Below are 14,558 nucleotides of genomic sequence, written 5' to 3'. Positions count from 1 at the left end.
TAGCAGAGATGTTGTTTTTGATGAAACTGCTATGCTACCTAACTTATCTCTTAAAGACTCTTCCGATAAAGAAAATCAAAAGCAGGTGGAGCATTAGATTAATTCAGAATCTACAACAGAGTCGACTACTGAAGCCAGTACAAAAATTCAAAATAGAGTTGCTTCTTCACCATAATACTCTATCGGCAAAAATAGAACTAGAAAAGAAATTAAACCTCCAAAGAAGTATGCCGAGGCTGATCTAGTGTCTTATGCTTTAAATGTGGCTGAAGATATAGATGCAAACCAAGAGCCATCTAATTATTCTGAGGCGGTTAGTTGTGAAGACTTAGAAAAGTGGATGTTTGCTATGCAAGAGGAGATGGAATCACTACACAAAAATAAAACATGGGATCTTGTGAAACTTCCTAAAGGTAAAAAGGTTGTTCGTTGTAAATTGGTGTTTAAGAAGAAAGAGGGGACTTCAAGAGTTGAAGAACCCAGATATAAAGCAAGGCTTGTTGGAAAGGGTTACAGTCAAATTCCAAGAGTGGACTTCACAGATATGTTCTCTCCAGTTCTGAAGCATAGTTTGATTCAAGCTTTGCTTGGTATTGTAGCCATGCATGATTTGGAGCTTGAGCAGTTAGATGTAAAAACTGTATTTTTGCATGGAGAACTTGAGGAGGATATTTACATGCAACAACCAGAGTGTTTTACAATCTCAGAAAAAGAGGACTATGTTTGCTTGCTGAAAAAGTCCCTTTACGGTTTGAAACAGTCACCAATACAGTGGTATAAGAGGTTTGATTCCTTTATGACTTCTCATAATTTTAAAAGAAGTAGCTTTGACAGTTGTGTTTACTTTAAGAAAAACAGTGATGGTTCTTTTGTGTATCTACTCTTTTATGTTGATGACATGTTGATAGCAGCGAAAGATAAAGGAGAGATAAGAAAGGTCAAAGCCCAACTAAGTAAAGAATTTGAGATGAAAGATTTGGGACCAGCGAAGAAGATACTTGGTATGGAGATTCTCAGAGATAGAAAAGCAAGTAAATTGTACCTAAGTCAAAAGGGGTACATTGAGAAAGTTCTTTGTAGATTCAATATGCAGAATGCTAAGTCTGTCAGTACTCCTTTAGCAGCCCATTTAAGACTTTCATCGGCTTTGTCTCCACAATCAGATGATGAGATTGAGTATATGTCACATGTTCTATACTCTAGTGCAGTGGGATCTCTCATGTATGCTATGGTTTGTTCACGTCCAGATTTATCATATGCAGTTAATGCAGTTAGCAGATACATGGTGAATCCCGGTAAAGAACATTGGAAAGCAGTTCAGTGGGTTTTAAGATACTTACGAGGTACTACCGATGTTTGCTTACAGTTTGGAAGAACTAGAGATGGAGTCATTGGGTATGTTAATGCTGATTTTGCTAGATACCTCGATAGAAGAAGATCTCTCACAGGTTATGTCTTTACAATCGGAGGTTGTGCAATCAGTTGGAAAGCCACTTTGCAAACTACAGTCGCTTTGTCCACCACTGAAGCTGAGTACATGGTGATTACTGAGGCTTGTAAAGAAGCAATTTTGTTGAAGGGACTCTTTAATGAACTCAATGAAGACCTTCAAATCAATACAGTATTTTGTGACAGTCAAAGTGACATCTTCCTTACAAAAGATCAAATGTTTCATGAGAGAACAAAACATATTGATGTTCGGTATCATTTTGTTCGTGATATTATTGCTCGTGGTGATTTTGTTGTGAGCAAAATTAGTACTCATGAAAATCCTGCAGATATGATGACTAAGTCACTTCCTATAACCAAGTTTGAGCATTGCATAGACTTGGTTGGTGTTCATTGTTGAAGATAAACCCTTAAGTTGAAAGTTCGCGATGAAAAACTTGTTCGTTGAAAGTTCGCGATGAAGAACTTGTTCATTAAGAATTCGTTTCAAGGTGGAGATTGTTAGAATTAAGTGACCCGAATCATTATTTAATAAAATACTGTGGTAAAATAAAATAAAAGTAAAATCCCTATAGAATTATACTTCTTTTATTTTATTTTAGAATAAGGTTTTTTAAACCTTATTAAACTCTATCTATTTGATATTGATTAGAATAAGGTGTTTTACTCCTATTAGAATATGGTTTTACAAGCCTATAAATAGGTATAGTCTACTCCTCTTGTAATTAGTTCGAATTCGACATAGTGAATTTTCTTCTCCTCTGCCTGTGGTTTTTTTTCCCGAATGGGTTTCCACGTAAAATCTGTGTGTTCTTTATTTTTCTTTTTTTATTTTTCTTTGCGATATATTGTCATTACCGACATTATATTTTTCACAATACGCATGAGTTATATAAATGAAATATGAATTTTTATTATTAAAATATTAATTGTACAAAAATATATTGAAGAGTGTAAACTACTTTAGTTTAATGTCCATAATGGTCATTCTACTTTCTTACTATAAATCTATAAACCACAGTTGTGTTTGAATTCTAACACACATCTCACTATTGATTTTAATCTCATCACTATAGTAACTAATCTCACCACCATTGCTATTTTCAATCTCACTGGAATTAATCTTATTGCCAGAGGCAGTGACCAGAGCAGGCAAGGGTCGTGGCTAAACTTGATCATGGGCTAAATCGACCCGAAAAATAGGTCTAAAATTTTGTCCAAGCCTGAACCAAATAAAAAAAATGCAAAACCTGAGCTTGACCCAGTCTACCCGTATTAAACTTTTTTATTTAAATATATAATACATCAAATAAACTAAAAACATTAAAATAAATGTTTCCCAACAAATTGAAAATACATTAAAAAAAGTCTTTTTATTTAAATAACACTAAGATAGTTGCAACTTAACAAGCAAATGCTTCTAAAATAGTAGCAAAATTAATAATAAAACAAAGTTATAAAATATCCAATCAATAATAACAAAATAGCAGCAATATAATAGTAAAATGGTAGCAAAACAACATTAAACAACACCAAGAATTTTTTTTAATCAAATTTGAGTCAGGCTGGGCCGGGCCCGGACAAAAAATTCTTACACAAGGCTTGACCCGTTTCGAAAACGGGCATTTTTTTTATCTAAACCCATTTTTCATGCCTTTATTTTTACTTAAGCTCTCCCACTTTTCCGGCATACCTTCATGTGGCATAATCACATCTAACCATGACCCCCTAAAAATGAAAATTACACTTTATACCCCATAAAATGAAAAATTATTATTTTGATCTCTCTTAAATCTATAAAATTATAACTTAAACATTATACAATTATTATTTGTCCATTATGAGCCAATTGCCAAATAAGGCCATAGAAATCAGGATAGTAGGACCGACGGCACTTGCAGACGAAGGCCAACGTGAGTCACAACCAAGATAAAAACATAATTAAAGATGAGGTGGTGGACGAAGGTGAAGCAGATCATATCAGTGTTGTTATAATCCTCTATCTTCGACCACCACTCTATATTTTCTATCTTCTATCTTCTATCTTATTTGTCTGAAAAAGGGAATACCTACCTTATCTTCCTCTTTGTCCATCACAACACCTGTCCTCCTCCCAAGTCGGATTAATCACCCATTCCATATGTTGATTTCTTATTAGAGGCCAAATATATCAAAATTGCTTAATTGGAAAAGTATCGTATCAAATTTGGACTTAATAATATGGAAAGCTTTTCAAATTATTCATTTTTGTGTATAAATTATTTTATAATTATTTTATTTTTATTTTTATTTTTATTTTTATTTTTATTTTTTTGTAATATAATTTTTTATTTTACAATTATTTTTAATTTGTAAAATTCTAATAACTTAATTTGTCCTAAATCAATTATTTATCTAAATAAAACAATTACAAATTTTAATATTTTAAATTAATTCTAAATTTTTTAGTCCAAATACACTCTAACAGTGGTACTTTTATACAGACATCTGATTGCATGTATATGGATTTGCCATGCATTTTTATAAACAAAAAAATAAAATAAAACAGTTGTACCTACCAACATGATGTCTTATTTATTAGAGTATGGTCAGTGAGCATAGTGTAAACTACAGTGTGTATGTGTGTATATATATAGGTGTTTAGTGCAACGTCCGAAGCACAAGACAAGACAAGCGACCCAAAATAGAAGCAAGATGGCCACCGAATGTAAGAAGAGAGCCGTTCTGGTTGGATGCAACTACCCCAACACCATCAACGAGTTGAGCGGATGCGTAAATGATGTGAAAGCCATGAGAGAAATGATCGTGAGCAGGTTTGGCTTTGATTCCGAAAATGTTGAGCTCCTAACTGATGAACCAGAGTCCACGTATAAGCCTACGCGTGCAAACATTATGGCTGAACTCAAGAAGATGGTGGTCGCCGCTAAAGAAGGAGATGTCCTGCTTTTCCACTTTAGTGGACATGGAATTGTGCACCGCATTGACCCCCACCAGCCTCCCAACGAGGGTGAAGCAATTGTGCCTTGTGATCTCAATCCCATTTTTGGTACGTAATCAACTCGGTAAATTAAAATTTTAAAATACTCTCAATCTAAGCAAACTATTATTTATATCATATGGTGGTTGCCATGGTTGTGCAGACGTGGACTTGGGGCAATTGATTCAGCAACTACCAAGTGGATCAAGCTTCACAATGATTTCGGATTCCTGCCACAGTGGTGGTCTGATTGATAAAAGTAAAGAACAAATTGGACCCCATAGTACTCTTAAGGGGTATAGCACCACCTGTTGATTACAAGACTAGGAGCATTTCCATTGAAACCTTATACCAGTGCCTACAAACAGCAGCCAACGTCGTGAGCGCGACACAAAGCTTCTTGGACACAACAGCAGTTGCCAATGCCATCAACACTGGAACAGACAATATGACGGGTATTGGCTCTCTTTTGACCACAATCTTTGGGAACAATGTGAGTCTCAAATTCCTACCCCATTATGAACGTGATATTTTGAATTTGAGGTCGCTGACGGAGGATGAGGGAATTCTGTTAAGTGGGTGCCAAGCCAATGAGCTTTCAATTGATATGCCAGCGAGTGACAAAACTGGAGGAAAGGCGTTTGGGGCCTTTACCTATACAGTTCTGAAGGTCATCAAGGAGAGCAATGGTGCATTAACCAATAGACAGCTTGTGGTGATGGGCAGGAATGAATAATAAACCTAGGAATTGGACAGCAGCACCCTTGCCTTTATTGCAGTGATGAGAATGCTGATGCAGCTTTTCTTGGCCACCAATCCAACACCACTACGGGTGCGTAAGCTGCCGGCTTTGAACCAGGGTTTTCGATCACTAGAGGTCGAAACTCTAAACTAAATAATAATGTGCTCGATCGATGTGCACTACTACGAAGTTGAAGTTAGCCTTCATTACTGCGTCTGTGTGTCTGTTTGCTTATTACTATCCTCTGTGTGTGTGTTTGCTTATTACTATCGTATGTCTGTGTGTTTTAAGGCATTCAAGCTTATGTAATCGCCATGTATGGCTATTTCTTATATAATTTTATGATAAATAAAACGGCTTCTTTTGCAAGAATTTTATTTATAGGTGTCGGTGTTTGACATTTGGTTCCTTTGGTGTTGTATTGAAGTAATGTAAGCATGTAGAGATTTATAAAAACAAAAATTTAATTGAAAAATATAAATGAGTAGATAGCACTAGGTAATGTTGTATTTATATACATCCGTGATAATTTTATTTTTAAAATAAATATATAAAGAGTTTAAAATTTAAAAAAAATTAAAATTTAAACAAAGTAAAAAAGAAATAATAAAAGAAAAGAAAATCAATGAGAAGAAGCTCTAGCTAGAAGTAGAATGATTCTACATGACGAGGCTCGAATGCCACTTATTAGAACCGTAAAACAAAATATGATATGAACTTAAAACTGTAAATCAGAATCTATCATGTCAAATCATCAAGAACAAAACTAGATTCGAAAGTATACCTTAATTCATTGATTTCTTGAAATATACGGACATTGAAGTTTTGATCTTCCAAATTAGCACAAAAGCAATTTAGAGAAGGTGGCTCTTTTTTTTTTCTAAAGATGGGATATTAAAAAAGTTACTTTATGTATAATTTAAGAACCATAAACCTAATATATAACTTTAAAAAGATTGAAAATATCAATGACAAATATCAAAAAATAAATTGAAGTAGAGCAAAGTGGGTTGGGTTGCGTCAAGAATGAATGTAAATGATGGAGCGATAATAAATTTAACAATTATTTACTCTCACCCCGCTCTATTGTCATCTCTAAAAGCTACACTAAATTGAATGATAATCGTAAATTTTAATTAAATTATAAAAAAAACCTATCTATTTCAGCTAAAGAATAAAATATTTGTATTACTAAATTACATCCATAAAAACATAACTTGCCTTCATAATTTTTTTTTTAAAAATTTTGAGTGAGGTATGCGTAACGTATCTAAATAAATTGCATGTGAGCCAAAAAAAATAATATTATTTTTGAATCTACGTAAATTCTAATAGTTTAATATGGAATTTGATATAAAAAAATCATATATATAATTGTATAAAATTAAAATTTACGTATTAAATTACACATTGAATAAATATTTATATATAATTTTAAAATATATCCCAATAAATTATAAACTTTGTTTAATTGTACCTAAGCCATTTAGTCACTGGTATTTCTTAACAAATATAAAAACCCTGAAAACAAAATATTAACTTTTTCTTTTTTGGTGAATTACAATAACAGGGCAAAGCTCGAACGACAAACGTAATTAGCACGATTTGAACCCACACATCACCTAGGATGATGAATACTCTTAACCATCATGCCATCACATAGGGTTCCACTATAGGAAATTAAGGTTTTTTTAGTGCACTTAGACAAAAAACGCGGCAAATATTATACACTAGTGGCGCTAACAAAAAAACACTGCAATAGATAAAACAATAGCGCAATAGGTAAAGTATAGCAGCGGTTATGATAAAAACACCACAAAAGTAAGAAATAACGGCATTTGTGGTAAAAACACTGCAAACCGTTTTTCAGTGATATCACCTTGACGCGGTGAAGTCATCAGTTCGAGCCTGATTATCCCTAAACCCAATGTGAGTTTTTCTATTTTGCCTTCCCCCTCCGTGATCAAATAAGAATGGATAAGAGGCTTGTGGGATTGACGTGAGGGGTAGAGATGGCTATATTTCTAGGAGCGAACTCCAGGCGAATATGAAGCGCATGGATACAAGTTATGCCTTATCTCCAAGGACGAATTATTTTCTTTCTCAATCTTTTCTTTGCTAGAAACCCCCCAAAACATTTCCCTTTTCTTTTCAAGACTTTTCTTTGATTGAAACCCCAAAATCCCGTCCCTTTTTTTCTCAATCTTTTCATTGCTTGAAAACCCCAAAATCTCGTCCATTGTTTTTCTATTTTTGCTGCTCCTCACATTGAAGAAAATATTAGTCTTTTCTTAGTCTCAATCGACATTGTCTCAGGTAAGACAGCTCTTCTTCATTTCTTCTTTTTTTTTTTTTTAAAAAAAATTTCTTATTGGCTTTTTATTTTTGTGTTTTTCTTTAATTTCTAGATCTGCTGTAATTTATTTTCTCTTTTCTTCTGAATTCTAGCTTATGCTGGTTGGGTAATTAGAAAATTGGGGTTTCATTGATGTTTCAGTTCTTCTGAATTTTTTTTAAATTTTTTTAACTTTACTTACCGAAACTGGAATATGTGATTTACAATGGTGTTTAGTCCATAAAATTTTCACAATATATTTTTACGGACCAAATAATAGATACCTTAAGCAATCTTAGGTTTGGAAAAAACTAAATATTAATATGTTAATCCACTCTAATCTCCTTTTTTCTTTAATTTCCTTTCGTTTTTCGTATTGTCAGTTAATTTCTTTTGCTATTCAAAGATGCCGTTTATCCGAAAATCTTTGCCGACTATCAGTCGTTCTCAATAGCTCTCCTCCAATCGTTCGAGTTTCAAGTGAATGCTTTTCATTCTTCCTTTAATTTTTGCGTAACTATAATTAGAATTATTAACTGTGATTTTTTGTGACGCGATCTTTCAGAAAAATAGGAAGCTATTTCTAAATTGGAAAATATGCATTGAAATCATGTCATTTTGAAGTTGAAACGGTATGGTTTTGGCTGGTTTTCTTTCAAATGAGTTCATCAAAAGCATAAATAAGCTTTTAAAAATGATTAGGTCATGCAAGGTAAATCTGTAGACTGTAAGATATATCATTATCACTTAAATCTTAGAGGAAGTGTTTCTGCCAGAAGGCTGACTAGGCTACCTTCAATTCCTAAGAATGATGCAAAGTTCAGGTATATGCGCCATACTTAAACATTTCTCTGATCTTAGGTTATACAAAACATTATGATCTTATTTATTTGTTTTCAGTGGCACCGAAGTATGTCTGTCCATTTCTGAGACTATTGATACCTTGCTGAAAGATATCAAACACTACTTTCAGAAGGTTTGTTTTTGAGCAATTGACTGACAGTTTTTGAATGACAATATAGTATATACAAACAGAGTTTTTGAGTATTTGGCTGTGGATTTTGGTGCAACTTTAGCATACACCGAATCCTTCAACAAATATAGTTGATCTTATTAAGAATTTAGAAATCCAAGATTCTTTGTTTATTTCTAGCCAATAAGCTTAATTACTTGAATCAACTTGATAGATAATCTATTAGAAAGAAAGAACCATAACTTCACAGATAAATCAAATAAAAATAACCTAGGTGATGTCGGAAATATCACCTTTGCCACTGTATTGCCATTTTGCTAGGGAATCATTTCAAGGAACCTCTTCATACAACACTGGAGAATCTCGCATAAGCTGATGGGCGCAAGTAATGTTTGTCAGCATTCATATGCAGTATGTAACCAGCTAGTTGAAAAGGACATAACTGACAATTAATCAAGGTTTTTCTTTTTTTCTTTTTTTGAATTTTAAAACTGACTGTATTTAGGAAGTTCTATAGAAGACTGTCATTCATATATTCTAAGTCGACCTAGGAAGTTCTCCTCAAAAGAGTCTTCTCATAAAATCATGGATCATGGAGTATGTTGTGCATTTTTTTACTTGTATGGATTTCATTGTCTGTGGTCTTCTCTCTCCTTTCTTTCCCCTAAAGATCCCCGTAAGTTCAACTGCTACTTTGATGCCTTTCATGTGTACACAGAATGATATGGTCTGAAATTTGTATTTTGAAAGTATCTGAAGAAACTAACCTTTTCAGAATGCTTACCCTTCATTTTCTGAGATGCCATGTAACCTTCTTCAAGTGATGTTAGGAATGAATTTTATCTACTTCAATTAACATCTCCTTGTTAATCAGTTTTCGTTTGATAAACCCAAGAAAAATACTGAATTTGTATTATTAAAATTTTATGTATGTCACAGAAAATTAAATGCTGAATATATTTATATTATTGGGCAAGTGTAAATACTGAATTTTGAAAAGTACTTATTTCATGATTTTAACTTCTTTCATGTAACATTTTGTATTAGTCTGAATTTTAGAGTGCAGGTTCCAGAAGCTCGAGGCATTCACAGAGTGATTGGAAATGCTTACTTAATCCCATTCAACGTTTTCCATATTTTTCAACAATTTTAATATTTTTATTTATAAAATTTGTTTTATTTCATTACTTCAAATCGTATTTAATATTTTATTTACATTAGTTAGGTGTATAAACAAATATATTTATAAATAATATTAAATGCATAAATTTAAATGATATAATTAATTTTGCACATTAAAAGGGGAGGGATCTGCTTACACCAGTGTGAAACTAAATTAAATTTATACGCTTTCATATATTTTTCGATATTATTGCACTTTTCATGCATTTAAATTTTCAAATTGATTCTATACTTCTATGATATCGATCTAAAATATTGTATATATTAACATTTATTAAACAATTAAAAGTATTCATGCATAAAATAAATAGTTAGAAAATTTTAATTTATGTTAAAGATATGCATGATTTATATAAATGAAATATTAAATATGACGTTTTTATCATTAAAATATTACTTGTACAAAAGCATATGGAAGGGTGTAAGCTACTTTAGTTTAATGTCCATAATGGTCATTTTGCATTTTTACTATAAATCTATAATCTATCTTACTGTCCTTGTTGTGTTTGAATCCCAAAATCATTTCACTACTGATTTTAATCTTATCACTATAGTAACTAATCTCACCATTATAGTATTTAATGTCATCGTCACCGCTATTTTTAATATCATTGAAATTAATCTCATCGCTAGTAGTGACCAGAGCAAATAGGGACGTGGCTAGAATTGATCATGGGCTAAGTCGAGTTGGGAATTTAGGCCCATTTTCTAGGCTTGGGCCTAACTTGACTTGAAAAAGGAGCTTAAAATTTTGATCAAGCCCAGTCCAGATAAGAAAATGCCAAACCTATGCCTGGTTCAGCCCACCCGTATTAAACTTTTTTTTATATTATTTTTATTTAAAAAATATAATATATCAAATACACTACAAAAATAAAAATAAATATTTTTCAACAAATTGAAAATACATTTAAAAAAATTATACTTGAATAACAATAAGATAGTTGCAACTTAGCAAGAAAATGCCTCTAAAATAATAGCAAAATTAATAGTAAAACAAACTTATACGATTTTCAAACATTAACAATAAAATAGTAGCAATATAATAGCAAAATTGTAGCAAAGCAGCAGGAAATTTTTTTTAAGCAAATTCGAGCAGGGTCGGGTCTGAGCAAAAAATATTAACTGAGACCCAACCTGTTTGGAAAACAAACATTATTTTTTGTCCAAGCCTATTTTTCAAATCTATATTTTTGCTTAAACAATCCCGCTTTTTGGGCAGGTCTTCGAGTTTGAAAGAATAACCCAACCCATAATCAGGTCTAATCGTAGCCCCTTCAAATAAAAATTACTCTTTATACCGTCTAAAATAAAAAATTACTATTTAGACAAATCTATTAAATTATATGTTAAACATTGTATAATTACAATTTATTTCAAAAAAGAATAATAAAATTTTGATTTAACACTTCTAAGTACTATATAGATACATAATTTAACTTCAACCCTTAAAATCAATTTTCTAACCTGACCCTTACACAAACCGGGTTAACTCTCATAATAATAAAATCAATTTATCTACAGCTATTCACAATTTGAATTTGAATTTTAAGTAGAATAAGATCCTAAAGAATAGGAGTGATAACAAGTCTAGTTTGACTTGGTTAACTCTCAACAGCCCCCCACAAACGGATGGGGGAAGTCACCATCAGTTTGTCTCGAAGTGTAAGAAACCGAGTTGTCGATAAAGGTTTCGCCAAGACATCGGCTATTTGATCAATGGTCGGAACATAGGAGACGAGAAGATTTTTCTAGCGTACTTGGTCTCGGACAAAATGAAAGTCCAACTCAAGGTACTTACTACGAGAATGAAAAACGGGATTCGCAGCTAGATAGGTAGCGGAAACGTTATCGCACCATACTTCCAGCGTTGTTGGAAGCTTGTAATTGAGTTCCCGAAGAAGGCACTGAAGCCAATAAACCTCCGAAGCAGCTGATGCTAAAGCTCGATATTTCGAATCCGTGCTTGAACGAGCGATAGTCTTTTGCTTACGAGAAATCCAAGAGATCGGATTGGAGCCAAGAAAGACAACATATGCAGAAGTGCTCTTTCGATCAAGCTTGTCGCCACCCCAATCAGCATCCGAAAAAGCAACAAGTGAAGCTTGGCGAGAAGAGCGAAGCATGAGACCATGATCAATTGTGCCGCGAAGGTAACGTAGGATCCGTTTCACGGCTTGCCAATGATGGAGGCAAGGAGAATGCATAAATTGTGCAGAGCTTTGTTTACTGCCATGGTTATGTCGGGGCGAGTGAGTGCCAAATATTGAAGAGACCCAACAAGCTGTCGATAAAGCTTAGGATCATCAAAGGTAGAAGAAGTAGTGCCGGTGAGGTCGGCTTGCGGCGTTGAAGGAGTCGAAACCGACGATGCATCTTGTATATTCGCACGATGGAGTAAATCTTTGATATATTTGGATTGAGTGAGCTGCAAGCCACTCGAGAACCACGCAACTTCAACACCCAAGAAATAGGATAGCGGTCCTAAATCCTTGAGCGCAACAACCTTCCCAAGTTGAGCAATAAACCGTTGTAACAACGAAAAGGATGATCCTGTCAACACCAAATCATCAACATAGACCAAGCAATATGCATACTCGTCATTACCTGAATATATAAACAGCGAACTGTCAGCCTTGGAACTGTGAAAACCAAGCTGTTGTAGTGCATTCGAAAGGCAAAAATACCAAGCTCGTGGCGCCTACTTTAAACCATATAACGATTTCTTTAGAGCACATACAAAATCAAGTTTAGAATGATCAACAAATCCCTGTGGTTGTTCCATAAAAACAGTTTCATCAAGAATCCCGTGAAGAAAGGCATTCGAAACATCAAGTTGCCGAATGGGCTAATGACGATTGACGGTAATGGAAAGAATTAACCTTATGGTGGCCGGCTTTATTACAGAGCTGAAAGTCTCAACGTAATCAAGGCCTGGTCTTTGATGAAGCCCTTTTGCAACCAACCGCGCACGACATCTATCGAAGGAACCATCCGCTTTTGTTTTTACACGGTATACCCACTTGCAACCAATGATATTCGAAACTCGAGAACGAGGAACAAGATCCCATGTGCTGTTTGATAGAAGAGCATCAATTTCTTCTCCCATTGCAGCACGCCATACTTACTGTTTTGCTGCTTCAATGTATGATGAAGGGGCTGACAGTGTAGTGGACGCAGCAGCATGAAAAACCTTTGGTTTAAGTGAGCCAGTATGGGAGCGTAAAGTCATTGAATGACGCACGGTAGGTGCCTGAGCAGTGGTAGGAGAAGCATTGGGACTGCTAGAACCTATCGGGAATGTGATAGGGTCATTGGGAACAATGGGAGCAGGTTGGGAGGACACGGTAGTGATGGCAAGAGATTGATCGGCAGTCGGTGGGGGGTACTTGGGACAGTAGGGAGCTGCTGGTTGGGGCATAGGGCTGTAGGTAGTGGGACGGCAGGTAATGGATTAGAATCGGAGCGATGGCCAAGAGAAAAAATGGTTGTCGGGGAAGGTGGAGGACCGAGAACCGATACGTGCCCATCACTTGACTTGAATGAAAAAACCTGTTCATCAAAAATAACATGGCGTGAGTAAAACACTTTATTGGTGGACAAAGATAAACATTTATAACCTTTGTGAAGAACACTGTAACCAAGAAAAACACATTTGGCAGACCTAGGCTCAAGCTTATTTTTGGTGTATGGACGCAACCAGGGATAGCAACAACAACCGAAAATTCTCAATGACTTGTAATCAGGGTCACGATGAAAAAGGGCTTGGTAGGGTGATTTATGGTGTAATTTTGGAGTTGGGAGACGGTTGATAGTGTATACAGCAACAACAAAGGCATGATCCCAAAATTTGGGAGGGACAGAGGCATGATGTAACAAGGCGCGACCAGTTTCGGTTATATGACGGTGTTTTCTTTCAGCGCAGCCATTTTGTTCAAGGGTATGGGGACAAGAGCTGCGTTGGATTATAGCTTCAGAGGCCAAATATTTTTCAAGGGCTTGGAATTCCCCACCCCAATCGGATTGGAACTGCTTAATAGGTAAACCAAAGTATTTCTCAACAATAGCATGAAATTGAATGAAACAATTATAAACATCCGATTTACGAAGAAGAAAATAGATCCAAGTATATTTGTTATAATGATAAAAAAACACCACATAATATAGAAAACCATCACTAGAAGCAATTGGAGAAGGACCCCACAAATTTGAACAAACTAACTCTAACGGTTGCTTTGCTTCATAAGTAGAATCCGAAAAAGACAATTTGTGTGATTTACTAACACAGCAAGTTTCACAAAGAGATGAATCATGCTTATTAGAAGCAGACAATTTATTGAAACTAAGAACTTTATTGACAGTGTTTGAGCAAGCATGGCTTAGTCTAGCATGCCATGTAGACAACGAAACTGAATGACAAGCAGGAGATACTGGATCAGTGGCTAGGCGATATAAACCATTCTCGATGTACCCTCTATGCAGATTTTGCTTCGTCCGTCGATCCTTAACCACAAAATAATCATGGAAAAATTCAACAGAGACATCATTAGTGAGTGTAAACTGAGGAGCAGACAATAAATTTAGGTTAGCCTCAGGAACATAAAGAATATTAGACAATTTGAAAGGATGAGAATTAAGAGTTAAGACAGACGAGCCAACATGAGAGATAGGTAAGGTTTTACCATTGGTGAAAGTGACTTCATCGGAACTAGTGTACTCAGAATGAATGCCCAGGTTTCCCAATTCAGATGTCAAATGATGAGTGGCACCGGTATCAACGATCCATGGCTTGGGATTTGTTTAAGGAGACAAGCTATAGTTTGCTGAGGGTTTGGGGTAGGACTCGGCATATCTTGGGCTAGGACACTGACGACTTGTGTGGCCACGTCCCTTGCAGTTG

The 14,558-nt window shown here is 34.7% G+C and overlaps 2 protein-coding genes across 3 annotated transcripts; both read left to right on the top strand.

Moving 5' to 3' along the window:
- The first annotated feature begins 3,602 nt into the window (after positions 1–3,602).
- On the top strand, positions 3,603–5,547 carry LOC107941594 (metacaspase-9). The gene is made up of 2 exons (XM_016875159.2): positions 3,603–4,495; positions 4,590–5,547. Exons 1-2 carry the CDS (start codon positions 4,144–4,146, stop codon positions 4,739–4,741), a joined length of 504 nt encoding a protein of 167 aa, XP_016730648.1. The 5' UTR covers positions 3,603–4,143; the 3' UTR covers positions 4,742–5,547.
- A 1,609-nt stretch (positions 5,548–7,156) lies between these two features.
- On the top strand, positions 7,157–9,663 carry LOC107941592 (type 2 DNA topoisomerase 6 subunit B-like). 2 transcript variants are annotated; one of them, XM_041096108.1, is made up of 4 exons: positions 7,157–8,135; positions 8,206–8,327; positions 8,404–8,479; positions 8,798–9,663. In XM_041096108.1, exons 2-4 carry the CDS (start codon positions 8,209–8,211, stop codon positions 8,927–8,929), a joined length of 327 nt encoding a protein of 108 aa, XP_040952042.1. In that variant the 5' UTR covers positions 7,157–8,135; positions 8,206–8,208; the 3' UTR covers positions 8,930–9,663. The 2 variants fall into 2 exon arrangements, with proteins under 2 accessions (XP_040952042.1, XP_016730646.1); XM_016875157.2 differs by having other exon boundaries at positions 7,162–7,484; positions 7,887–8,327.
- The last annotated feature ends 4,895 nt before the right edge of the window (positions 9,664–14,558 follow it).

The sequence above is a fragment of the Gossypium hirsutum genome, chromosome D06 (assembly GCF_007990345.1).
Source record: "Gossypium hirsutum isolate 1008001.06 chromosome D06, Gossypium_hirsutum_v2.1, whole genome shotgun sequence".
Taxonomy (NCBI): domain Eukaryota; kingdom Viridiplantae; phylum Streptophyta; class Magnoliopsida; order Malvales; family Malvaceae; genus Gossypium; species Gossypium hirsutum.
This window is presented reverse-complemented; position numbering and strand designations above follow the sequence as displayed.

What these genes read in the sequence shown, in the direction of transcription:
- LOC107941594 (XM_016875159.2), top strand. Translation starts at nt 4,144, where the DNA reads ATGGCCACCGAATGTAAGAAGAGAGCCGTTCTGGTTGGATGCAACTAC. An exon ending in TGATCTCAATCCCATTTTTG is followed by an intron (nt 4,496 to 4,589) that starts GTACGTAATCAA and finishes ATGGTTGTGCAG; the next exon opens with ACGTGGACTTGGGGCAATTG.
- LOC107941592 (XM_041096108.1), top strand. Translation starts at nt 8,209, where the DNA reads ATGCAAGGTAAATCTGTAGACTGTAAGATATATCATTATCACTTAAAT. An exon ending in AAGAATGATGCAAAGTTCAG is followed by an intron (nt 8,328 to 8,403) that starts GTATATGCGCCA and finishes ATTTGTTTTCAG; the next exon opens with TGGCACCGAAGTATGTCTGT. An exon ending in TCAAACACTACTTTCAGAAG is followed by an intron (nt 8,480 to 8,797) that starts GTTTGTTTTTGA and finishes CCATTTTGCTAG; the next exon opens with GGAATCATTTCAAGGAACCT.